Source organism: Elephas maximus, chromosome 7, assembly GCF_024166365.1.
Source record: "Elephas maximus indicus isolate mEleMax1 chromosome 7, mEleMax1 primary haplotype, whole genome shotgun sequence".
In the NCBI taxonomy this organism is placed as follows: Eukaryota; Metazoa; Chordata; class Mammalia; order Proboscidea; family Elephantidae; genus Elephas; species Elephas maximus.
In genome coordinates, this window is record NC_064825.1 from 48,268,629 (window position 1) to 48,294,520 (window position 25,892).

A 25,892-nucleotide genomic window follows, 5' to 3' on the forward strand; every position below is an offset into this window, starting at 1 on the left:
CTGCAGAGTGGCTAGGGCTAATAAGGGAACATGCACTAACACTGAATGATTTTATAGTACAGCCATTTATCCACTCAGACAGGAAGAGAGAGACTGTAATGCTAGCAAACAGGAAACGTCAATGAAGGCCACCAGTGTGGACTGATCTGTGCTGACAGCATTGTCTGGCAATTACTGCAAAGTTGGATCATAGAGTGAGTTTAAGTTTAGATACTTTCCTCTGACAAATGGTAATAAAACAGACTGATACAATGAGATTTAGTTGTTGAGTGGGAGAAGCAGAAAGCTGGCTATCAGTCTTCCTGGGATGTTCAGCTGGACAGGATGCAGTTTTCCACCCAAGGGTATCAGCCAGGGGCTTCTCATTATCTCCCAATGCCTCACTTGAAAAGTGTTTAAAAACATAGGCTTTGTGTCAGTCAGATCTGACTGAATGCAACTTATAGTTCCATCACTACCTGTGGGTTTCCTGGAAAAGCTACTTCAAGTCTCAGTTTTCTTAGCTTTAAATAGAGTGCCTTTGCTCTCTAAAAAATCTAATGGTGGATGAAAAGAACAATGTCACCTCCCCTTCCCTACCCACACAAGCTTGGAACCATTTCCTACCCCATCCTTCCAAGAATGCAGGCCTTCACCCACCTCCATGTCATCTTCCTTTTTCCTCTTGTTTACTGATTCACTTCCTTCCTCATCTTCTTCTTCTTCCTCTATGATTCCTTCCACTATAGATTTTGAACCTTCTGGACTTGTAATTCCTTCACACCTAGGTTTTTAAAAAATGCTATCACACATCTCTCTTCTATATACAAATTATCTCAAAAGATACTGATACTTATGGCCTTGTATAATGAGATATTAGCTAAAACTTTACAATGCTCTTGGGAGAAGGAGGATGGGAAAATGTGCATTTTGAAGTGTGCAAAAGTAGACCAGGGCTGTGGAAGATCATGGCCAATGCATGACTACATTCCAAGGGCTGGTTTCTAGATCTTTCACGAATACTGATCCATAGGAAGGAAGTAAACATTTCCTTTGGCATGGTGACAAGGGTTTTATTGACATTATATTATATAATGCTCACATTAATCCTATTAAATAGCCCTAAGAAGTTAAGAAAATTGCCCAGAGTCACCTAGCATGTGAATGGATGAGGCTGGGATGCAAATCTAGGCCCAACTAACTCCAAAGTATGGTGCTTTTCTGCTATGCCCAGCTTACAGTAGAAGAAAATTCAAAGAGAATAGTTTAAGACACTCCTACTTTTTAATTAGCTGATAGAAAATTAGCAACCATAGCCAGCTGAGCCTTAGAGATTAGGACATGTAATCCAATCAAGTATTGTCTCCCCCCCAAAAAACTATACCTGTTTATTATTATGTAATAAAGTAGAAAATTATATAAACAATTGGTACCATAATTTCTTTTAGAAAAAACTCTGGAAAAATACACTGGCAAGTGCTAGAGGTAAAAATTCCAAGGGTCTGGGAGCAGCTAACACCAAGGCTTACTCTGCATGATAGAGAGAGAGAGGTATTTGTTATATTGCCCTTGAGAGGGAGGGAGATAAGGGAGGAAAGGAAATAGAACAAGATAAAATAATAATAAAAAAAAAGTCTGGATTCAACTGACAAATGTGTTATATTTTTGCAAAACAAATAAATAACAAAGGCAGATGGGCAGACAGGCTGGGATAAACTAAAGGATTTACAATCCTTCACAGAGGTGGATTTTTAAGAATGATAACTTCTTCTCCGTCTCCTCTACCAAACCTTCAGTAAAGTGCATGTTCACAAATGTTTTATTAAATGAAGACCTGAAGTGTCAAGTTTCAAATCTAAGCCAAGTGCTTTGGACTTCCACAGCCCACGAATTGGGAGGTTCCAGGCAATTTCACCTAGATCATGAAGGGCAGGAAGGTTCCTAGCTGTTACCTATGTGACAATTAAACACACATACACTCACACAGATTGGTTATAATCGATAATTCCCTCACCGGTTTCAGCCTCTAGCCAGCCTAAGGGAAGCAAAATAAGACCTACTGTTTGACTTGGCCAACCATTGAGACACGGGCAGACTCCAGATTTCGAATCTGGCCACTCTTCACACTAGAAGGAGAAAAAAAGAAAGGATGTAGGAGGTTATTCAGCACCCATCTTATTACATCACAGAGCCAAATGAATAATTCTGTGGATTCTGTGGGACCTACTAAAAAATGATCTGCTTCTGAGTTGTGGTTACCAACCTTGCTTCCTATGGAGATTACCACTACTCCCACCTGGCTATGGTGGCTATAAGCCAGGTAGTGAAAATGAACTGAAGACACTGTAGCTATTTCAATTCTGCAAATATATACCAAGAGGACACTATGTGCCAGGCCTGTCCTCAAGAAGCACATAAACTCAATTGGGGAGGGAAATGGGGAAGGGGGAGACAAACAGATAATTTTAATATAATAATGCAAGTATTTAAAGGAAGCATGTTATTCTGAATAAGAAGGTTAGAGAAGGCTTCCCAAAGGTTCTGTCTAAACTGAGGACTGAAGATGAGAAGTTAACTGAAAGATAAAAGAGGGTGGTCAGAGCATTCTGGGCAGAGGGCACATTGTGTATAAAGGCAATGTGGTGTGAAAAAGTGAGCAGGATAGTGATTTTAAAGGACAGAATACAAGGAAGAGTAGGAGAGAGCAAATAGGGATGTGACAGGATAGGGTAGGTAGGCAGGGGCTAGGTCCTAGAGGGCCTTGCATGCTGTACCATATAGCTTAGACTCTTAGTCTTTTCACACTAGTCCACCTAAGTACACCGAAGGGCAAAGCAGAATAACTGCATACCCCAGGTAGAACTGTAAACGCCAAGTGAAAGATTTTTTAAGCTTAAAAAGTCATGCAAAATCTTAAAGCTCCTCCTAACCACTTACATATGGCCTTGTTTCTTATTTAACGCTAAGCAGAAGCAATGAGTACTACTATATCCTCTTTCTACCAAGTGACTCTACTAATCTGACAGCATTTGTAACCACATACTCTGCCTTGATTTTCTGGCAGTTCCCTGTCGATATCTTGCTGCAGCCATTTTTGAATGATCTTCAGCAAAATTTTGCTTGCGTGTGATATTAATGATATTGTTCTATAATTTCCACAGTCAGTTGGATCGCCTTTCTTGGGAATAGGCATAAATATGGATCTCTTCCAGTCAGCTGGCCAGGAAGTGTCTTCCATATTTCTTGGCATAGACGAGTGAGCACCTCCAGCGCTGCATCTGTTTATTGAAACATCTCAATTGATATTCCATCAATTCCTGGAGCCTTGTCTTTCGCCAATGCCTTCAGAGCAGCTTGCAGCAGTATATCGACAGGGAACTGCCAGAAATTCAGACCGGTTTCAGAAGAGGACGTGGAACCAGGGACGTCATTGCTGATATCAGATGGATCCTGGCTGAAAGCAGAGATTACCAGAAGGATGTTTACCTGTGTTTTATTGACTATGCAAAGGCATTTGACTGTGTGGATCATAATAAATTATGGATAATATTGCAAAGAATGGGAATTCCAGAACACTTAATTGTGCTCATGAGGAACCTTTACATAGATCAAGAGGCAGTTGTTCCCACAGAACAAGGGATACTGACTGGTTTAAAGTCAGGAAAGGTGTGTGTCATGGTTGTATTCTTTCACCATACCTATTCAATCTGTATGCTGAGCAAATAATACGAGAAGCTGGACTATATGAACAAGGATGGTGCATCAAGATTGGAGGAAGACTCATCAACAACCTGCAATATGCAGATGATACAACCTTTCTTGTTGAAAGTGAAGAGGACTTGAAGCACTTACTAATGAAGATCAAAGACCACAGCCTTCAGTGTGCATTGCACCTCAACGTAAAGAAAACAAAAATCCTCACAACTGGACCAATGAGCAACATCATGATGGACGGAGAGAAGATTGAAGTTGTCAAGGATTTCATTTTACTTGGGTCCACAATCAACGGCCATGGAAGCAGCAGCCAAGAAATCAAAAGACACATTGCATTGGGTAAATCTGCTGCAAAGGACCTTTTTAAAGTGTTAAAGAGCAAAGATGTCACCTTGAAGACTAAGGTGTGCCTGACCCAAGCCATGGTATTTTGAATTGCATCATATGCATGTGAAAGCTGGACAGTGCATAAGGAAGACTGAAGAACTGACGTCTTTGAATTGTGGTGTTGGCGAGGAATATTGAATATACCATGGACTGCGAAAAGAACGAACAAATCTCAGAAGTACAGCCAGAATGCTCCTTAGAGGCAAGGATGGCGAGACTGCGTCTTACATACTTTGGACATGTTGTCGGAAGGGATCAGTCCCTGGAGAAGGACATCATGCTTGGCAGAGTACAGGGTGGGCGGAAAAGAGGAAGACTCTCAATGAGGTGGATTGACACAGTGGCTGCAACAATGAGCTCAAGCATAACAACGATTGTAAGGATGGCTCAGGACCGGACAGTGTTTTGTTCTGTTGTGCACAGGGTCGCTATGAGTCGGAACCGACTCGACGACAAAACAACTCTGCCTTGATGCCTACTGAATATATGAAATATCTCTATTCCTGTTCAAGGCCAGCCTTGGGCACTGGCTCCTATCCCTTCTTGCTTATGAAAGGATCTTGTTTCCCTCAGTTGGCCCATCTCTCTCCTGTGTCACCAATTTTATTCTCTCTTCATTGGCTATCATAAACATACTGTACTATCTAGACTTTAAAAATGTTCTTAACCCCACATTCACTACAGCTATGACCCCATTTCTCTACTCTCCTATACAACAAAACTTCTTAAATGAGTTATCTCACTTCCCTTTCTCTACTTTGTCACCTCCCATTCTTTCCCCAACCTGTATCAATCAGTTTTTGTTTCCCAATTATTTTCTGAAGATGTTTTTGTCAAGGTCACCAAGACCTCCATTCCAATGGTCCTTTCTTGGTCCTCATCTTGATCTCTCAGCAGCATTTCACCTAGTTGCTTTCTCCCTCTTTCTGGAAAGACTTGTTGTACTCTCCTGGTTTTCCTTCTACCTCATCAACTGTGACTTTCAGTGCCCTTTTTTGCATCTTTCCCTTCTTCCCAAGCTCTAAATGTTATGGAGTATCCCAAGGCAGTCTTCTCTATCTACATCCAATCCCATGGTTTTAAATATCATCTGGGTGATGATGATTCTCCAGTCTATCTCTAGCTCAGTATCTTCTACTATATACAACTGCCTTTTTCACTCAGATGTATAATAAGCATTTCAGCTTATCCAAACAAAACTCCTGATTCCCCCACCCCTCACCTGCTCCCAAATCTACCTCTGTCTCTATCATTCATCCAGCTTCTTGAACTAAAAACCTAGGAGTCATCCTTGACTTCTCTTTTTCTCTCTTCCAATATCCAATCCATAAGCAAGTCCTGTCAGTTCTCTTTCAAAACATATTCCAAATTTGACCTTATCACTTCCTCTGTTGTCATCCTAGTCTATGCTCATCATCATCATGTTGTTGTTGTTAGGTGCTGTTGAGTTAGTTCTGACTCATAGTGACCCTATATACAACAGAACAAAACACTGCCTCCCATCTGGAAGATGAAGAGAACAAAGCAGGAATCCACTTCATTTTAAACCTTTACTGTATTTCAACACTTTTTTTTTTTAACTCTGGAACAGTCAAAATGGCCATGAGTCATAAACTTAATTTAGATATCCAGCCAGTATGTAACAAAATTACCAACCACACCTCATAGCATTCTTTCAGATTCTCAGGCTCAGAAAATGAGCTCTGAAGATCACAGAATGTGGGACATCTTAACATTAAACAAATAAAACCCTTATCATCTCTTACATCTGGCAATGGAATCAAAACTCTTTCTAAGAGAATGTTAACCATGATCCCCAGGGGCAGATTGGGTGCCTGACTCTTTCCTGTATCCCCTGTTCTTCTGTCACTGTATTATGTTTAAATGTTTGTAAACATTTGTATCCCCACTTTTTTGAAGATCAGAATTGGGCCTGATTCATCCCCACTTCTTAAATCAGGCACTGACATATTTTACATACTTAAAAGTTTATTGAATAAATTAAAAAATGATGATTTGGAACAATTTCCTCACTGGTTGTTACTGGAGACGCAGGCAGGGTGCCTAAAGTACATGCCAAGCTGACAGCAGCTGCATCCTTAATGCCGCAGCTACCCATCAGAGAGAGAGATTTGGTGCCTCTGAGAGAACATGAATTTTCTGTCTTGGTTGTAAACAAGGGGTGGTAGAAGCAACTTCACCAAACACAAACATCATTTCGGCAAGCCACATTCTGGCATGAGAGACCCTCTGTCCTAGGAAACTCCCTAGGATATATTTACCAGGCTCTAAATTTCTACTTGATGTATCTGATTTAGTCAACAGATACACTCTGCCTGCTAGGGCAGCCAGCATTGTGCTGTACACTGTGCAAAACAGGGCTTTGAACAGATTAGTTCCCAACCCCTGCTGAGAGTTTGCATTTCCACCCCAGATATACTGAATCAGAATCTACATTTTAATAAGATCCCCAGGTGATTCTTATGTATAACTTTCTGGGAACTTGTTAGAAATGCAAATTCTCAGTGGGGTTCAAAGTTCTGGTGCAAAAGAAAGTGAGAACAACTCCTGCCCTTAAGATGCAGAAATGGCATTAATGAAAATAAGATGAGCATATCCCTCAAGGGAGAACTGGAAGACTTAAGGGGTAAACAATACAGTATAATACAGATTTAAAGGTCTTTTGAATTTTACTGAGCATCTGGGGGAGTTAAAGAAGGGGTTCTAGAGAAGGAATTGGAGATGGATTTTGAAGACAGGATGGTGAGGATACTTTATTTCAAGACTGATCCCCTTGCAAGAAAGGATAGTTTTACTATCTCTGAATCTTCAACCTTCAGTACAAAGTAAGTGTTTAATAAAAGTTTATTCAAATTATTGACTAACGAATAAAGTAATAACTGAATAGCCTTTACTTACGTGGAAGCCATAGCCAATTCTGTCAGTGATTTTTATGAAAGCTCAATACTGAGATAAATTATTTACCCAAGATAAAAACAGAAGAAAGGAATCTACACCCATCCTCTCTGCTTCTCCATCATTTTATCTGGAATACGGAAAATGAATCTAAAACCACTGCATCAGAGACTGAAGAAGTCTTAGAGACCACCTAGTCCAAGTCTTACCTTAGGAGATAGACAGCAAGAGAGCAGACGATACCAAATCACCAAGATTCTAGGAGGTACTACAGTGTATTGAAAAAGGGATGGGCTTTAGAGTTAGACAACTTAGCCAAGTTTGAAATATTCCAATTATTTCAAAAAAAATTCTGCTCTTTACACAAATGTTTCCTCTCATGTGATTACAATAAAGCTAAGCTCAGAAACTGAATTTCTATTCCTTTGAACATGGTAATAGAACTGATGAAAAAGGAAAGCTACAAACTAACTTTGAAAAGAAAGTACAGATTTGTGGGTTACCTCCATTCAATGGCATTCTCCAGAGACTTGAAGGTTTTAGGACGACCACGTAAGAAATTCTGCATGCTGTTAAGAGCATCCATGGCTGTACCTAGATGTTAAACAAAAATTTTAATGTATTCTAAGCATTTACATTTCCTGAGTCATCTATATGTATCTGTCCTCAGTGGCAGTAGAATTTAGGGATGCTTGAGGAAAAAAAAAAAAAAGCAGTTTAAGAAAATGCAGAAGACAGCAGGTGAGGGGGAGAGGGAGTTATTGCTTAAGGGGCACTGAGTCTCTTTTAAGGGTGATGAAAAAATTTGGAAACTGATAGTCGTGATGGTTTACACAATATGGTTAATGCAATTAATGCTACTGAATTGTAGATGTAAAAAAGGTTGAAACGGCAAATACATCCTATGAAATGTTTTGTTATATATATTTGTACCATAATTGAAAAAAAAAAAAGGACCTAAAAAGTAAACATAAAAACCAAATGTAGCTCGGAAGACTGATGCAATGGCTTGACTTCTGCCTCTTGGTATTCACTGCCTTGTATAGTCCCCTCCAACTCTGAATAGGCTGACTTGTGATGGTTAAGATTGTGTGTCAACTTGGCTGGGCCAAGTTTTTATACGTCATCACTCCCATGATAGAATCTGCTATGAGTAGCCAATCAGTTGAAAGGGAGTTTCCTTGGGGGTGTGGCCTGCATGTGAATACAAGCAGACCTTCTGGCTTTTTGCTTGCTCTGGATCCTGTGGCTGCTTCCTGTTTGTCTGACCTCCAGTTCTTGGGACTAGAGCTATCAGCTTATCTGTCAATCCTGGGATTTGTGGATCTTCAAAGCCTGTGAGTGAAAATTCTGCTCTCTGACTTGCCGATCTTGGGTTTGCCAGCCCCTGCAGCTATGTAAATCAGGAGATGCCTTGTGGTCTTGTCTGTCAATCGTGAGGTTTGTCGATCTTCACAGCCTGTGAGCAAGAGCCCTGCTGTCTGACCTGCAGATCTTGGGTTCGGCAGCCCCTGCAGCTACGTGAATTGGGAGAAGCCTCTATCCTGATCCACAGACTTGGGATGCTCCAGCCTCTACAACTGCATGAGCCATTTCCTTGATATAAATCTCTCTCTATATATATTTATATGCTTTACTGTTTTTGCTTCTCTAGAGAACCCAGCCTAAGACACTTGTATAACCAGCAGAGCCCTAGTGGCACAGTGGCTAAGAGCTCAGCTGCTAACCAAAAGGTCAGCAGTTTGAATCCATCATCTGCTCCTTGGAAACCCAATGGGGCAGTTCTACTCTGTCCTATAGGATTGCTACGAATTGGAATCAACTTGATGGCAACAGGTTTTTTGATGGGTATAACCAGTAGTGTGGCCTCTGAGGCTGTGTCATAAAAGACATGGCAGGTTCCTTCTTGCTCTCTCTTGGATCATCACTCTGGTAGAAGCTAGCTGTCAAGTTATAAGGACACTCAAGCAGACCTATGGAGAGGTTCCCATGAAACTGAGGCCTCCTGCCAAAAGCCAGTACCAACTTGCCAGTCACATGAGTGAATCATCTCAGAAGCAGGTCCTACAACATCATTTAAGTCTTCAGGTGACTATAGCACCTGCCAACATCTTTTTAATTTTTTTTGGTGCCAACATCTTAACTGCAACTTCACTAAAAGATCTTACGCTAGAAATACCTAGCTAAGCTATTCCCGAATTCCTGACGCACAGAAACTGTGAGATAACAAATGTTTATTACTGTTTTAAGCTGACAAATTTTGAATATACTAGGCAACAATAGATACCTGACGACAGAATTCTCAGATCTGGATCTTCTTTTTCATTTTTTTTTTTTTTCAATTTTAGTAGGATAAACCCTAGGTTCTACAGAGGAGAACATTCTTGGGATTGGAAAAACACTTACCAGAGTCACCAACGGTAACCTTTACCTATACTCTATAAATAACAGCTAACATAACGAGGATTGAGCACAGACTATTTCCAAATGCTGATTCTACCTTTACGAAAAATTTAAACAGTGATTTTTCTCCTGCTACTGTTTCTTCCCACAAATACTTAAAAATTACCTTTTCTTAAAATGTTTGCATATACAGTGAAACCTGTGAAAGCAAGAACTTGATGGGACTGCCTTGTTTTTCCAGGACTTGCCAAGTTCTCGACCTTTGACAGAGTGTAGCTTATCACTTTTTTATTGCTTTCTATTAGTGGAAAATATTTGCATTTTCCTTCTCTAACAGGTTGCTGCCTGACACAGGTTTTTCTGTAAACACAATCTCAGGAAGAGAGTAAGCTGCATGACGCTGATTACGCTGGTGGAGTCTGCCTATGTCTCTGATACTCTGATTAGACACTGGTTATCTACACAGAGTCTTAAAAAGGCTTCACTTACTTTAACTGACTGTCAAATGACCTCCACTTAGCAGAGTAGTTCAGAAACTAAATATTCAACTTGTACTTTTTCCTGGGCCCAACAAAACTCATTCTTTCTGGATATGACAAAATAGAATATCTAGTCATACATGCTTGGCCCATTGTCTTTTGATCCAAGCTAAAAGGCCATACTTTTTGGAAACCAAAATAAGATATACATTTAAAACGTCCATGTCCACTGACCCAGTATTTCCACTTTTGGCCACCTATCCTAAAAAATAATTAAAAACACAACACAATAATATGAAATCTTGTAAACAAAATTTATATAAAAATATTATTCATAGCCAAAAGGTAGAAAAAACCTAAATGCCCATCAACAGATGAATTGATAAACAAAATATGGTACATACATACAATGGAATACTACTCAGTCAGTAAGAGAAATGAAGTCTTGATACATGCTACAATATAGAGCTTGAAGACATTATGCTGAGTGAAATAAGTCAATCACAAAATGACAAATATTATGTGACCTCATTTATATAAAAAGACAAGAACAGGCCAAAGTTTATGAGTGATTATCAGTGTCAGGAGGGAGTGGAAAGCAGGGGTTATTCCTCACAGAGCACTGAGTTTGGTTTACGGTGACGGAAAAATTGCATTGATTAAGGGTAGGATTGCACAGCAAATTAATGTAATTGCTTTCAATAAGGTGCACACCCATAAAAAGTTAAATCGGCAAAATTTGTGTGACAGATATATTCACAAAAACGACAAAAAGAAAGAGTAGCTGCTGAGGCTGCTTATGTACAATCAAACACCTCATGGGATTCAGTTTCTTGGTTTGGAGGCTTAGGGTCATGGTTTCAGGGATATCCCAGTTAACTGGCCTAATGTGTTTACTGCACTTCTGTTCTACCTCCTAGTTCATTGTGCAGTGTCCGGGGTCTTAAAAAGCTTGCAAGTGGTCATACAAGGTACAACAATCAGTCTCTATTTGCCCAGAGCAATAGAGGAAGAAGGAGAGTTAGGAAGAGAAGGGAGAAACGGAATGTGTGGCTAATTGCCTCCGCAAACAACTGCTTCCTTTGCCGTGAGACCACAAGAACTGGATGGTGCCTGGCTACCATTATTGAACATTTTGATCAAATATTCTATAGAAGAATCCTGATCAAAATGGGGAAAATGCAGAATAGAATTTCAAATTCTCATGTAATCCAGACTTTCAGGAGTCTTAGAGGCTGGAAGAACCCCTGAAACTACTGCCCCGAGATAATCTTTAAACCTTAAACCAAAAATATTCCCTGAAGTCTTCTTAAAACCAAACAATAGGTTAGCTTAACCAGTAAAGAATGGCTGCCTTGAGCACTGTACTCTTTTAAGATCTACCTATATGGGAGCAAACTGACAACAGCAACTCGAAAGATTAGATACGAAACTTAGGGGTAGTAAATATATGTTAATGGGGCAGGAACAACTTGGAAAAGGAGGGTGAGAATGGTTGCATGACTTGAAGACTGTAATTAATGTTACTGAATTGTACATGTAGAAATTGTTGAATTCGTGTATGTTCTGCTGTGTATATTTCTCAACAACAACAAAGATAAAACAAATTCTAAAAAAAAATTATTTGTAAAAGACTGGAAACAACCTAAATGTCCCAATAACAGGAAAGTGGTTAAACAAAATTATGGGACATCCACACGGTTGAAATACTATGCAGTCATTGAAAAAGCTGTTTATGAAAAGTTTCTGTTGGCATGGAAAAATGCTGATTATAAAAAGACAGAGGAGCATACTTTAAGATCCATGAAATTGACAAAAATTAAAACAAGATAACAATAATCTACCATGGATGTCAAACATTCTGATTTGGTCAGCACTAAGAAAACTTACCTTCCACAACATCAATCATGCACAGACCCAGAAGGCTTGGCACCAAGTTGGATGATGCTGTGTGGACTGCAATAGCACCGCCCATGCTGTGTCCAATTAGCATGATTGGAGGAGGGAGATCCCCATACATGGCTTCAACCACATTGCCAACATCTCTGCAAAGAGAAGCAACAAAACTGGGAATGCTTTCTGATAGCACTGTAAAAATGGTTTTCTTTCCACTTCCTTCCTTTTAGTCTGTAATTCATAGTCTTGGGAGACTGTGAAGGTCTGCTGTGATATCATGTAAACATACCTATGTAAACCTCCTAACATGCTCCCCAGTATCTAGAGAGGTAGCCACACACTTTGCGCTCCTGACAAATGGCAGGTTAAAGACTAAAAAATCCAAATTTTCTGTTTTTCCTTTATACCACGCTTTTACTGGTCTACATTTAGTTCAATTACATAAACATATACCTTTATTTTGAACCTAGGCTTGAGCTGGACAAATCACTGACCTGCTCTATGCCTCAGTTTCCTCATCTACAAAACAGGAAAACAACTTTTTTAAGCGTTATAATGTCGTAAGATTCGGAATCACAAACTGAGCCAGCTCCAGTTTATTTTTTATTATGTGATCTTGGATCAGTTAGTCTTTCAGGCACTGAGTTTAAACACCTATAAAATTACAAGAATGTCAGTTACTACTCTAGATTGAGGAATAAATGAGGCAGTGAATGTGCAACTACTTTGAAAAGTGTTACTCCAAACTTAATAATCATAATTTGTCATGTAAAGTTGTTTGAAGGATGAACATAAACATAAGTTATAATGCTCTGATATACTAGAAAGGTGTTCAAAGCCAGTTTTTATTGGCTTTCTGTTCCAGCCTTCAATTACGAGTAAAGCTGTTTAACAAAGTCAAACTTTGAAGCTTTTGAAAATGGGAACTGAAATATGAACTTTACTTTTTGTTTGTAATATTGGCCTTCTTTGCTATAGTAATAGGCGAAATGAGAACAGTAAAGTTCGTTTCTAGAGACTCTTGCCTTCTTTTAGAAAAGGCTGAGTCAGTCAAGTTCAAAAGACAGTTTTGTCTTGATGAGCATCACTATATACCTCAAGCACTCACGGTGTTAACCAAACATAGCAGGTTTGGGTGCTGAGACATAGCCTTTCAAGTATGTCCACAATACTCATAATTAAATTACTTCTGAAGGAAGTAATTTAAAAAATTTCATGTAACAATTTCAGGTACAAAATAAGGTAGCTGCAGCATCTGCAAACAAACTGAATGGGAGATAAGGAGACTACCCAATTTTACAAGTAAAAACAAGTAATTGTTTAATATTCCTTTGAAGTTAAATTTAAGGCTAAGACAAAGTAAGGCAGCTTAAGCAGTCATATGAAGAGATAATAGAGTTAAGACATAAAACCCAAGTTTCTTTGCACCAGCATTGCTTCTATACTAACACAAAATTCTCTTTGGAAGACAAAATTATATGAGAGGAAGAAAAGAAAATTAGTATTTATTCTGTGCTTATTACGTGCTATAACATCATCTTTCCCATAACATCTAATGTAATCCTTTAACAGCACTGTCTGGATGGGTCTATTTTACTGTTTTATAGATAAGGAAACTGAGGAAATGTCTACCAACAGTTACGACTTTGTCAAGTCAATTACTCTCATTGGGCCTATCAAAACATTACTAAATTTCTATCAAAGTAAGAAGACTTGCAGATTCCTGCTACCTTTTGAAGCATGCTACAGCCATTTTCCCTTGGGATAGGGGATTGTGGATTCAGGGTAAATCCACAGAGTCAGAACTATGTTGTCACGATACAGGAGAGGTCAGCACAACTGGACTTAACCAAAAGCAGTTTCCTGAATAAACCAAATGCTTCGAGGCCAGAGTAGCAGGGGCGGGGGTCTGGGGACCATGGTTTCAGGGGACATCTAGGTCAACTGGCATAATAAAATCTATTAAGAAAACATTCTGCATCCCACTTTGGTGAGTGGCATCTGGGGTCTTAAACGCTAGAAAACAGCCATCTGTAAGATACATTAATTGGTCTCAACTCACCTGGAGCAAAGGAGAATGAAAAACACCAAAGACAAGGTAATTATGAGCCCAAAGCCTACAAAGCTAGATCAGAGACTATATCAGCCTGAGACCAGAAGAACTAGATGGTGCCCGCCTACAACCAGTGCCTGTCCTGACAGGGGACACAACAGAGAATCCCTGATGGAGCAGGAGAGCAGTATGATGTAGACCTCAAATTCTCATAAAAAGACCAGACTTAATGGTCTGACTGAGGCTAGAAGAACTCTGGAGGTCATGGTCCCCAGACCCTCTGTTAGCCCAAGACTGGAACCATTCCCAAAGCCAACTCTTAAGACAGGGATTGGACTGGACTATAATATGGAAAATGATTATGGTGAGGAGTTTCTTGGCTCAAGTAGACACATGAGACTATGTGGGTAGCTCCTGTCTGGAGGGGAGATGAGAGGGCAGAAGGGGACAGAGGCTAGCTGAATGGACAGGGGAATACAGGGTGGAGAGGAGAAAAGTTCTGTCTCATTGGGAGGAGAGCAGCTGGGAGTGCATAGTAAGGTGTATATAAATTTTTATATGAGAGACTGACTTGACTTGTAAACTTTCACTTAAAGCATAATAAAAATTAAAAAAAAAAAAAGAACTATGGTGTCTTTGCCCAGAGACTACTGGAATACATCAGGAACAAAAACTAGATTAACAGGCTACCTTTGGAATAAGCAACACAAAGGAAAATTATATGGAGTTTCTGAAAAATAAAAACAGGTCATATTCCAAAGTTAATTTTGCATATAAAAATGATGCACCAGGAAAAAAATATATAGGTTCAATTGATTAATCTAAAACCTTGTTGATGTGATTTTTAAAGACTAAAGTTCAGATCACGTTTGTGCTACATAACAATGTACAATTTCCAGTATAATTCTTGAACAAGTCCAAGAAACTTCTGTTTGGTAACAGATATAATGAGTATAATAAAAGGATGCTAAAACTCAAAACTCATTGCCATCAAGTTGATTCTGACTCACAGTGACCCTACAGGACAGAGTAGAGCCGTCCCACAGGGTTTCCAAGGAGCAGCTGGTGGATTCGAACAGTCAACCTTTTGGATCTCTGAACCACTGTGCCACCAGGGCTTCAAAACGATGCTATGGAAGATTATGTAATTTTTTAGGTTTCCTTAAAATCCTCCTTAACTGTGTTGGAGAGGGTTCTATATCTGCTTCATGTATGAAGGTAGACAGGATCAGAAACAACACAACTTGATAGCATGTCTAAGCTTCAGAAAGGTGTATTTACCCAGGAAAAAGGTGGTTACAATCAGTCACTTGATCATCTACCAACAGGAGAAATTAATTCTTACTGAAGTCAGGCAAAGTATTTGGTCACCAAGATTAGTGTCTTACTTGAGACATGTACTGAAATTCCAGAGAAATAAAGATGAAGTAGCAGGGTTACCTACAAATCTAGTCTGTAACTGGATGTATTAGATTTTAGAAGATACTTTCTAAGTGGACTGTCATATTTATTGTAATACTTGGTTCATTTTCTATTGTACAGCCCAGACATAACAGAAACAGAATGAACTGAGTTCAAATCTTGGCTTTTCTACTCTCAGTGGAGTTGCATCTTATGTAGGATTCTGTAGGTTTTGAAGTTAACAAGTAAGGCACAAATCGTGTTATCAAAATTATTTGAAGATACCATTATTTGCCCATTAGGTCTGCCCATTAAAAAATTTTTGTTTCATAGGGTGACTGAATTCAGATATTATTGAAACATTTTATAACATGGATTATTTCAGCAAGAATCCAACTTGTTGGCCCTTCTGGTTCTTGGTCATCACCTTCATCTATTGTGAATGATTTTTATAATTTTTTTAACTTTTTGTGCCAGTTATCAACTTATCTGTCTCTCAGCTCCAATTCATCCTTCATGGCTTGCTCTACAAAGCTGGATCTGAGTCCTTTAAATATTTATTTATCCTTTGCCTACTGGCATTAAGCTAAACTATGTCAGTAGAAGGCACTGGAGAGACAGTGCTCGAAGAAAGGGTTTTGCTTTCTAGTTTGTGTGCGTTCACTTATTAATAGGCTCCAGCAGTGTGGAAGACTTCTCCAGCACCTAGGTCCTGCAGCACAAGAAGCCACCAGCTACAGCAGCATACATGGCTTCCTCAGGACCCAACTCCTGCAGCACAGGTGCCCTCTCCAGCACTGCACACTCCCTTCTCCCATTCAACGTTTTTGTAGCAAAGCGCCTCTGGTGAGACACTTCCCCGCAATAGCTTCCCCTGCACCCTAGAGGGCAAGTTTCTAGCAAGTTCCAGAGAGCCAATTTCCAGCAAGTTCTGCTAACGTGGCATCATACTGGCTTCTCTGCCCTTCAGTGAGCCACAGTTGTGCCCTCTCCAATAAGTTCTACTTCTCGGCCCCCCGGGAGCGGGGGCGGGGGGTGTCTTCCTTAAGAATACTATCTCAGCCCAAGGGGTAGTTGCTGTTTCTTTTACCTGCTAGTCCTCTATTCTTTATAGTTCTTTTTTACTGACTAGCCAATCCTTCATTACTCCAATCCCCTGTTATAGCTAATAATTCTTTATATGAAACTTTCCCTGTTCAAATTACTGTGGTTTCTCTCTCCTGAGTGGACCCAGATTGATACACTTATTACTGATAAATTATGATTGATAAATTATTATTATTGTCTAGCTGCCTGGCCATTTAAATAATGTATTTCACTTTTTTGTCAACAGTAAAGAAAACCTTTAAATTCTTAAAATCATTCACAAATCTTACCACAGATATGACAAACATGCTTGACTTTTCCAGGTTTTATTGCTCATACTACAAAAGGCATTAGGAACTAACACCAACTGTGGGAGTAGATTCTTGGATCCCTTTTCATGGTCTCTCAGGCATATATTCATTGAGTGGACTGGTACTCACACCATTTACATTGTTACTTCTCTCTCTTTGACAAGCACTATAGTTGAATGATCATAATTCCAGTCTACTAACCATGTGACCTCATACGAGTTATTCAACCTATTTGAGTCAATTTCCTCTTTAAAAAAAGGGATAATATCTATGTTATAGTTAATAATGTAGATTAATTGTAATAAATAATTTAATTAAAATAAATTATTTAAGTTTAACAAATACTTATTTTACATTTAATAAAGTCTGATTGATAGAAAGCATGCAAAGGGCACCAATGATGATAATAAAATTATGGCCATGAGTTTAGGCTCTGAAGGATTAAAGCCACTAAGGTAAAAGAGTCAGATTTTTTTGGCCTAAATTGGCCAAATACCTGAGAGAATATGTATTAACCTGAGAGCATGTATTAAAGCAGGGTAGTTAGATGATTCCTGATTATGCTATAGGTCAGTGGCTTCCAAACACCAGTCGCTAGACTGGCTACATCAAATTCTTTTAGACAGCTTTATCAAAATATAAATGCCTAGATGCCACTAATATAAGTAACTAATTCAGTAGATCTGGGGTAGGGCCAAAACATCTGTATTTTTATATAGGTACTCGGGTGATTCTTCTGATAAGCAACCAGGTTTGAAAGCTACTGTATGTGCTACTTTGAGGCCCAGGGAAATGTGTAATTAGTGATCGCTAATACATTGAATTGTGTTTCCCCCAAATATATCTGTCAACTTGGCTAGGCCATGATTCCCAGTATTGTGTGATTGTCCACCATTTTGTCATCTGATGCGGATTTTCGTACATTTTGTAAATCCTACCTCTACGGTGCTCATGAGGCAGGATTAGAGGCAGTGATGTTAATGAGGCAGAACTTAATCTACAAGATTAGGTTGTATCTTAAATCAATCTCTTTTGAGGTATAAAAAAGAGAAGCAAGCAGAGAGATGGGGAAACCTCATGACAAGAAACAAGAGCAAAGAGAATAGCATGTCCTTTGGACTTGGGGTCCCTGCACTGAGAAGCTCCCCAACGGGGGAAGATTGATGACAAGGACCTTCCCCCCAGAGCCGACAGAGAGAAAGCCTTCTCCTGGATCTGGCTCCCTGAATTTGGACTTCTAGCTTTCCAGGCTGTGCGAGAATAAATTTCTCTGTTAAAGCTATCCACTTGTGGTATTTCTGTTATAGCTGCATTACATAACGAAGACAGTGATTTTTTAAAATACACTGTTTCCATCTTTCTATGAAACTGGACAAAGGATATAGGCAGAACACCTTAAGAACATACTATTAGGGCCTCTTGCATACTTTTCCAAGCTTGGGCCTACAATAGAAGTCTATATTCTATTCAACTCCATCAATAGAAGAAAACATTTCATATGCCAGCACAAACTAAACTGTACAAATTAAACTGTGCCTTGAATTTTCAAATGCTTTATATGATGACTAACATATTGGACACATAAAAAAAGATGGACGTTTCTTCCAAGTTTAAATAGTCAGGTGAACCCAAAAGTAGAGAAGAAAGAAGTAAAGACTTTCTTCTGTGCTAATTGTTGTCCAATAATTAATGATGAAACCTGTACTACTACTTATAATAGTAACAGAAGCCAAGCAATTATAAGCAATATTAGGATACTTACTTTGCCATTGTTTCTGCAGACAGGTCTTCAGGATTCTTGACCTTTGTTTCACCTAAAAAGGAAATAAAAATAAAATTCCCAAAGACAGAATTATAAAAGCAAGAGTATTCTCTTCTAAAGGTCCCACCTTCGGACAATAAAACGGAGCCTCTACAATTTCATATCACAGGCTTAGCAAGAATTTCTACATTACAGACACATTTTGATAGTTGACTGTAAAACCACTACAAATGAAAATATCACAGTAGCCCAGCAAAGATTAATCCACATTCCTTAAACATTACTAGCATCAGAATTTGGTCTGAAGGACTTTTTTTTTTTTTAGCTAAACTAAGCAAATATACATAATGTTTAATAAAGAATGGAAGCTAGGATTTCCTCCAAAATGCCCAAAGGAAACAACTTGGATTATTTTATGGCCATACCGAAATTTATAACATCATCAAGTCACTCACCATGACTTCGCAGATCCAAAGCCACAATCCTACACTGAACTCTACTAATGATTGCTGCCTAGGAGAAACAGAAAAAAGAAAGTAGTAAAATACATAACCCAAAACAAAAAGTAAAATACATATGGGATAGTAAATCTTGCTCAATGACCAATGATGATTTTGTTAAATGAACTGCTATATGAGAATTCAAGGAACTCAAGAGAACCAAAAGAAGACCTTTCATTTTTAAGCAAAATAATGATGATTCTCTGCTTTTCAGTTACAGCTAGTCCTGTCCCAGCTTCAAATCTGGTTTTCCTCACATCAAATCCCTCTTTTAACTTTAACTTTTCCTGGCCTTTCCTGAAACAGAGTAAGTTCCTCTAGGCAATGACCCTCTGAGCTCTGCTATTATCTAGGATTTTCATCCATTTTCCCTAAATATCTTTTCCCTACTATGGAAGGGGAATTCCTTAGATAAAAACTGTCAGTCAGTGTTATGGATTGAATTGTATCCCCCAAAATATGTGTCATAAACCCTAATCCCTATACCTATGGCTGTAATCCCATTTGGGAATAGGATTTTGTTATGTTAATGAGGCCATAAGAGTATACGGTGTGTCTTAAACCAATTATTAGTTTTTTTTAAAGTATTTATTTTTGGTGGCAATATAAATAGCCAAACACAGTTCAATAATACTGGTTGCATACTTCACTTTGTGTTACCATTCTCTCTACCCATATTGTTTCATCATCATTAATTTAGGTAGAAAGAACAGTAACACAACGTGAAATCTGTAACATTTAACAATAACAATGTTATTGAACTGTTCATGTAGAAATTGTGAATTGATGTGTATCTGGCTATGTATAAAAAACCCACTGCTGTTGAGTTGATTCCAACTCATAGCAACCTTATAGAACAGAGTAGAACTGGCCCATAGAGTTTCCAAGGAGGGCCTGGTGGATTCGAACTGGTGACCTCTTGGTTAGTAGCCATAGCACTTAACCACTATGCCACCAGGGTTTCCTTGGCTATGTATATTACCACCAAAAATAAATTAAAAAAAATTATTACTATTATTATAAAGTTGTTAGTTTAAGACATACCCTACACTGATATGGCCTCATTTACATAACAAGAAAACCCTATTCCCAAATGGGATTACTGCCATAGGTACAGGGGTTAGGGTTTACAACACAAGTCCACGAGAGCCAAAGTATGACCTTGAATATATCTCACCTGAATTTAGAGACTATCTCAAGAATACATTTGATGCACTGAACACTAATGACTGAAGACCAGACGAATTGTGGAATGACATCAAGGACATCATGCGTGAAGAAAGCAAGAAGTCATCAAAAAGACAGAAAAGAAGGAAAAGACCAAAATGGATGTCAGAAGAGACTCTGAAACTTGCTCTTGAATGTCAACTAGTTAAAGAGAAAGGAAGAAATGATGACGTAAAAGAGCTGAACAGAAGATTTCAAAGAGCAGCTGGAGTAGACAAAGTAAAGTATTATAATGGCATATGCAAAGACCTGGAGTTAGAAAACCAAAATGGAAAAACAAGCTTGGAATTTCTCAGGCTAAAAGGACTGAGGGAAAAATTCAAGCTTCGAGTTGCAATACTGATGGACTCTACGGACAAAATGCTCAACAGTGCAGGAAACATCAAAAAAAAAATTGGAAGGCATAAACGAAGTCACTATACTAAAAAGAAATGCTTGACACTCAATCATTTCAGGAGGCAGCACATGACCAAGAACTGATGGTACTGAAGGAAAAAGTCCAAGCTACACTGAAGACACTGGCAAAAAATAAAGCTCCAGGAATTGACGGAATACCAACTGAGATGTTTTAACAAACGGATGCAGCATTGGAAGTGCTCACTCATCCATGCCAAGAAATTTGGAAGACAGCTACCTGGCCAACTGACTGGAAGAGACCCATATTTATGCCTATTCCCAAGAAAGGTGATCTAACCAAATGCAGAAATTATCAAACAATATCGTTAATATCACATGCAAGTAAAATTTTGCTGAAGATCATTCCAAAGTGGTTGCGGCAGTACATAGACAAGGAACTGCCAGAAATTCAATCCAGATTCAGAAGAGGACATGGAACAAGGGATATCATTGCTCATATCAGATGCACCCTGGCTGAAAGCAGAGAATACCAGAAAGATGTTCACCTGTGTTTTATTGACTATGCAAAGGCATTCGAGGGTGTGGATCATAACAAATTATGGATAACACTGAGAAGAATGGGAATTCCAGAACACTTAGTTGTGCTCATGAGGAACCTGTACATAGATCAAGAGGCAGTCATTCAAATAGAACAACGGGATACTGTGTGGTTTGAAGTTAGGAAAGGTGTGCATCAGGGTTGTATCCTTTTACCATACTTATTCAGTCTGTATGCTGGGCAAATAATCCAATAAGCTGGACTATATGAAGAAGAATGGGGCTTCAGTATTGGAGGAAGACTCATTAACAACCTGAGTCACGCAGATGACACAACCTTGCTTGCTGAAAGTGAGGAGGACTTCATGTACTTACTGATGAAGATAAAAAACCATAGTCTTCAGTATGGGCTACACCTCAACATAAAGAAAACAAAAATCCTCACAACTGTACCAATAAGCCACATCATGATAAGTGGAGAAAAGACTGAAGTTCTCAAGGATTTCATTTAACTTGGATCTACAATCAACGCCTATGGAAGCAGCAGTCAAGAAACCAAATGACGCATTGCACTGGGCAAATCTGCTGCAAAAGATCTCTTTAAAGTGTTAAAAATATGTCTCTTTAAGAACTAAGGTGTGCCTGACCCAAGCCATGGTGGTTTAATCAACTCATATGCATGTGAAAGCTGGGCAATAAATAAGCAAGACTGAAGAAGAATTGATGCCTTTGAATTATGGTGTCGGCGAAAATATTGAATACACCATGGACTGCCAAAAGAACAAACAAATCTGGCCTGAAAGAAGTACAGCCAGAATGTTCCTTATAAGTGAGGATGGCGAGACTCTGTCTCACATACTTTGGATATATTATCAGGAAGGATCAGTCCCTGGAGAACATTATGCTTGGTAAAATGGAGGGTCAGCGAAAAAGAGGAAGACCCTCAACAAGATGTACTGACATAGTGGCTGCAACAATGGGCTCAAGCATAACAACAATCATGAGGATAGCAAAGGACCGTACGGTATTTTGTTGTGTTGTACACAGTGTTGCTATGAGTCGGAATTGACTCAATGACAGTTAATAATAACAACAAGCCCCTTAAAGTTCTCATCAGTGCTTTAGATTAACTTTTGTCAGTTTACAATCATACAGGTAATTCTTTATAAGAGTGCTATGCTTGGGGCAAACATTATTGATTGGGTAACCTGTTTAGTTAATGACAGCTTCGTGGGATAGTTTTGGTTCAAGGTTTAAATATTATTTCTAGGCATTAGATTCAGGGGTTCCCCCGGTCTCAATGAATTCAGTAAACCTAGTTTCCATATAAGTTCGAGGCTCTGTTCCATGCTTTTCCTTCTTTTGATCAGAATCCATCCATCAGGCCCTTGATCAAAACGTTCAGTAGTGGTAGCTGGGCACCATCCATTTCTTCTGAAACCATTCACTTTTGAGATATAAAAGATTAGGCACAGAAGTAACCAAGGTCAAATGGGGAAAAATTGATGCCATGTGGAGATTACCAAAAAACCAAGGAAGAGAAGTGAAAGAGACAATGATTTTCTCCCAGAGCAGAGAGAGAACCTTACACTAGAGCCAGCACACTGAATTCGAACTTTTAGTCTCTTAAAGTGTGAGAAAATAAACATCTGTTCTTTAAAGCCATCCATTCATGGTATTTCTGTTACAGCAGCATTAAGAAACTAACACAAAGGGTGTAAGGCACTCAATCTGGAGATGTTTTATTCATTCAACAAATCTTTCTAAACTATGTTTGCTATAAATCTGGCACCAATTGAGTAATGGGGTTACAGCAGTGAAAAAAGATAGGCAATGTCACTGTTCTCATGATGTGGCAGAGAAAGACTAGAAAATCATAAATGAACACAGTAAATTCTAAGAATAATACCTGCTTTGTAGACAATAAAAAATGTCAAGGCATACCAATGGAAGGCACTCCAGATCTTCTCAAACAGTACAACTTTGCCACTTCTGGAACGGTTTAATAAAAAGTAGCTATTTAAGAACTAAATTTATCCATTTTCTCAACAGAATTTCTGGTGTTAGCAGTAACAGCAACAATAGCAATAGCAACCAACCAGCTGTCATTGAGTCAATTCTAACTCACAGCAACCCCATGTGTTTCAGAGTAGAAGTACAGTTCATAGGGCTTTCAGTAGCTGTGATCTTTCAGAAGCGGACAGCCAGGCCTTTCTTCTGAGGCTCCTCTGAGCAGACTGGAACCGCCAACCTTTCAGATGGTAGCCAAAAGTGTAACCATTTGCACCACCCAGGGACAACAGTAGTAGCTAATATTTATAAGATCTTATTATGAGCCAACCACCAAGTTAAGTGCTTCCAATGAATTATAACTTTCTCCTTACAACTCTTTACTAATCAGACAAAATTTTCATAATTTTACAGAGATATTAAGTAACTTGCCTAGGCCCAACAGCTAATAAATGCCAGAGCCCAGATTCAAATCATTAGCAGTCTGGCTCCAGGGGGTTCTCAACTTGAGCTGCATAACAGAATCACCTAGGGAACTTCAGGAAACCAGGCTGCCCAGGTGCTAGCCCACCAGAAATTCTGATTTAAGTGATCTGGGGTGGGGGCTAGGTCACCCGTATTTAATGCCAGAGTTCCCAGGGTGATTCCAATGTCCAGCTAAGGCTGAGGACCACTAGCCTAGCCCTAGACTAGAGAATACGAGACTAGATTGGAAGATGATCTGGGTGCTGATAACACGTTTCTGTACCACTTTGTTATCTCACCAAATTATCTCAGATTATCTCCCTGAGAAGTAGGTTGGAAAAACATTACCCCGGTTTTGTAGCTGGTAAGACAAATACTTCATCAAGTATTGGTGAAGGTGTAAAGAAATAGGTACCATCACAAACACACAATAGCCTCAACCTTTAAAGTTTTGGCCAATCTGTTAAAAGTGGAATCCCCTAATTTTACTTTATATTTTCCTCATTCATAAGTGAGACTGAACAATTTTTATAAATTTATCACCTAGTTTATTTCCTCTTCTGTGAATTGCTACTTCGTATTGCTTGCCTATTTTCTATTGGATTGTCTTTTTCTTACTGCAGTTTTTTTTTCTTTTTCATACAATGACAATATTAACTCCTTCATAACGTATTTTTTGCCTGTTATTCATATTGCACACACACACATATATTTTTTTTTACCTAGCACACACCTTGTGTTTTAATTTTTAAGTGTCTTGCCCAGAAATTTTTTGTTTTGGCAACATCAAATTTATCAGTCTTTCCTCTATGGCTTTTTCTTCTTGTGACTAAATTTAAGGTATGCCTGCCCTAAGGTCATATGAGTGCTCTTAGGTTTATTCTTTAAAGTCAACTCTTTTAAAGCATTTGGATTATTTTTATCATATATTAAATTCCTTTTGGACCTATTTCTTGACTCTTTCTGTCAATATCATAATATTAGTTAATAGGGTTTTAGAATAGACTTTGATATCTATGTGAATTTTAGAGTTTGTTAAGTTTCACGAGATATCCCATGGAGATTTTAACTGGTGTAGCCAGATTCATATAGGAGCTTGATTTACTTCTCTATTCAGGTTTTCCTTTATATCCTTCAGTGAAGTTTTATCGTTTTCTCCATAAATGTCTTATACTGTATCTTTTAAAAATAAGGCTTATTCCGAGATATCTTATAGTTTTGTTGCTATAGTTGTAACCAAAATGTTGTAAACGTGAATAGGATCATATTTCCTATTATATTTCTAAATCAATGAGTGCTAATACTTAGAAAAAATAGTTTTTTTTTTGTATTGACTTTGTAAACTGTCTCTTAACTAGTAGTTTGTCATCTGATTTTCTAGGGAGACAATATCTGCAAATAATGACTGTTGTAGCTCATAGTTTCAAATCTTTCAAGACTCATTTTTCTTTGTCTTATTGGTTAGCTAGAACCTCCAGCAAAATGTTGCAAATAGCATCCTTGTCTTGTCCCTGACTTTAAAAGGAATGTATGCTGGACATAAGGAACTTGGGGTATAAAGGAAAAAGGGGAGAGTGCTGAACTTTGTGAGGATTGCAACCAATGTCAAAAAAAAATTTGTGTACAAATTTTTGAAAGAGAAACTAATTTGCACTGTAAACTTTCACCTAAAAAAAAGGAATGTAACCAATACTTCACCACTAAGTATGGTATTTATGTAATTTCCTGGTATATAAGCTTTATCAAGTTAAGGAAGTTTCTCATCTATTCCAAGAATTTTCAGCATGTGTGGGTAATGTATTTTATCAAATACTTTTTTTGGCATCAAGTGAGGTGAGATATGAGTTACAGAAACAGATTACATAGAAACAATACATTTGGCCACAATGTATTATTCTTTTACTACACTTTTTTTTACACTTTTCGATTCAATTTCCTATTATTTTATTTAGGATTTTTGCATCTACTTTAAGAATAGATTGGCTCACAGTTTTCTTGTATTGTCAATGACCAGTTTTCGTATTAGATTGATGCTACCTTCATAAAATAAGCTGGATAGCTTAAAGGAGTGTTATTATAGTGTTTTTACCTGGTGGGAGATTTAAATTGAACTTTCTCCTTTTTGAGAGAGCTATCAAGTATTTAGAACCAAATAATACAACAGCCTTTTAACTAGTCTCTGTCTCCAATTTGTGCTCCCTACCCAACCCATCGTCTATACTAAAACCCAAAAAATCAAACCAGTTGCTGTCAAGTCAATTCTGACCCATGGAGATCCCATGTGTATCAGAGTAAAACTATGCTCCATAGGGTTTTCCATGGTGATCTTTGGAAGCAGACTGCCAGGCCTTTCTTCTGAGGCACAATCTGGGTGGACTCGAACATCCAACCTTTTGGTTAGCAGTGAGC

General features: G+C 38.5%; 1 protein-coding gene across 1 annotated transcript in view; it reads right to left on the reverse strand.

Moving 5' to 3' along the window:
* PPME1 (protein phosphatase methylesterase 1) overlaps positions 1–25,892 on the reverse strand; it is a 68,314-nt gene that overhangs the window by 10,290 nt on the left and 32,132 nt on the right. The window contains exons 4-9 of the mRNA XM_049889838.1: positions 18,843–18,900; positions 18,388–18,439; positions 11,769–11,923; positions 7,500–7,590; positions 2,040–2,105; positions 640–763 (exon numbers count right to left, since the gene is read on the reverse strand). Coding sequence (XP_049745795.1) covers positions 640–763; positions 2,040–2,105; positions 7,500–7,590; positions 11,769–11,923; positions 18,388–18,439; positions 18,843–18,900 — 546 coding nt within the window. The remainder of the gene's footprint in view (positions 1–639; positions 764–2,039; positions 2,106–7,499; positions 7,591–11,768; positions 11,924–18,387; positions 18,440–18,842; positions 18,901–25,892) is intronic.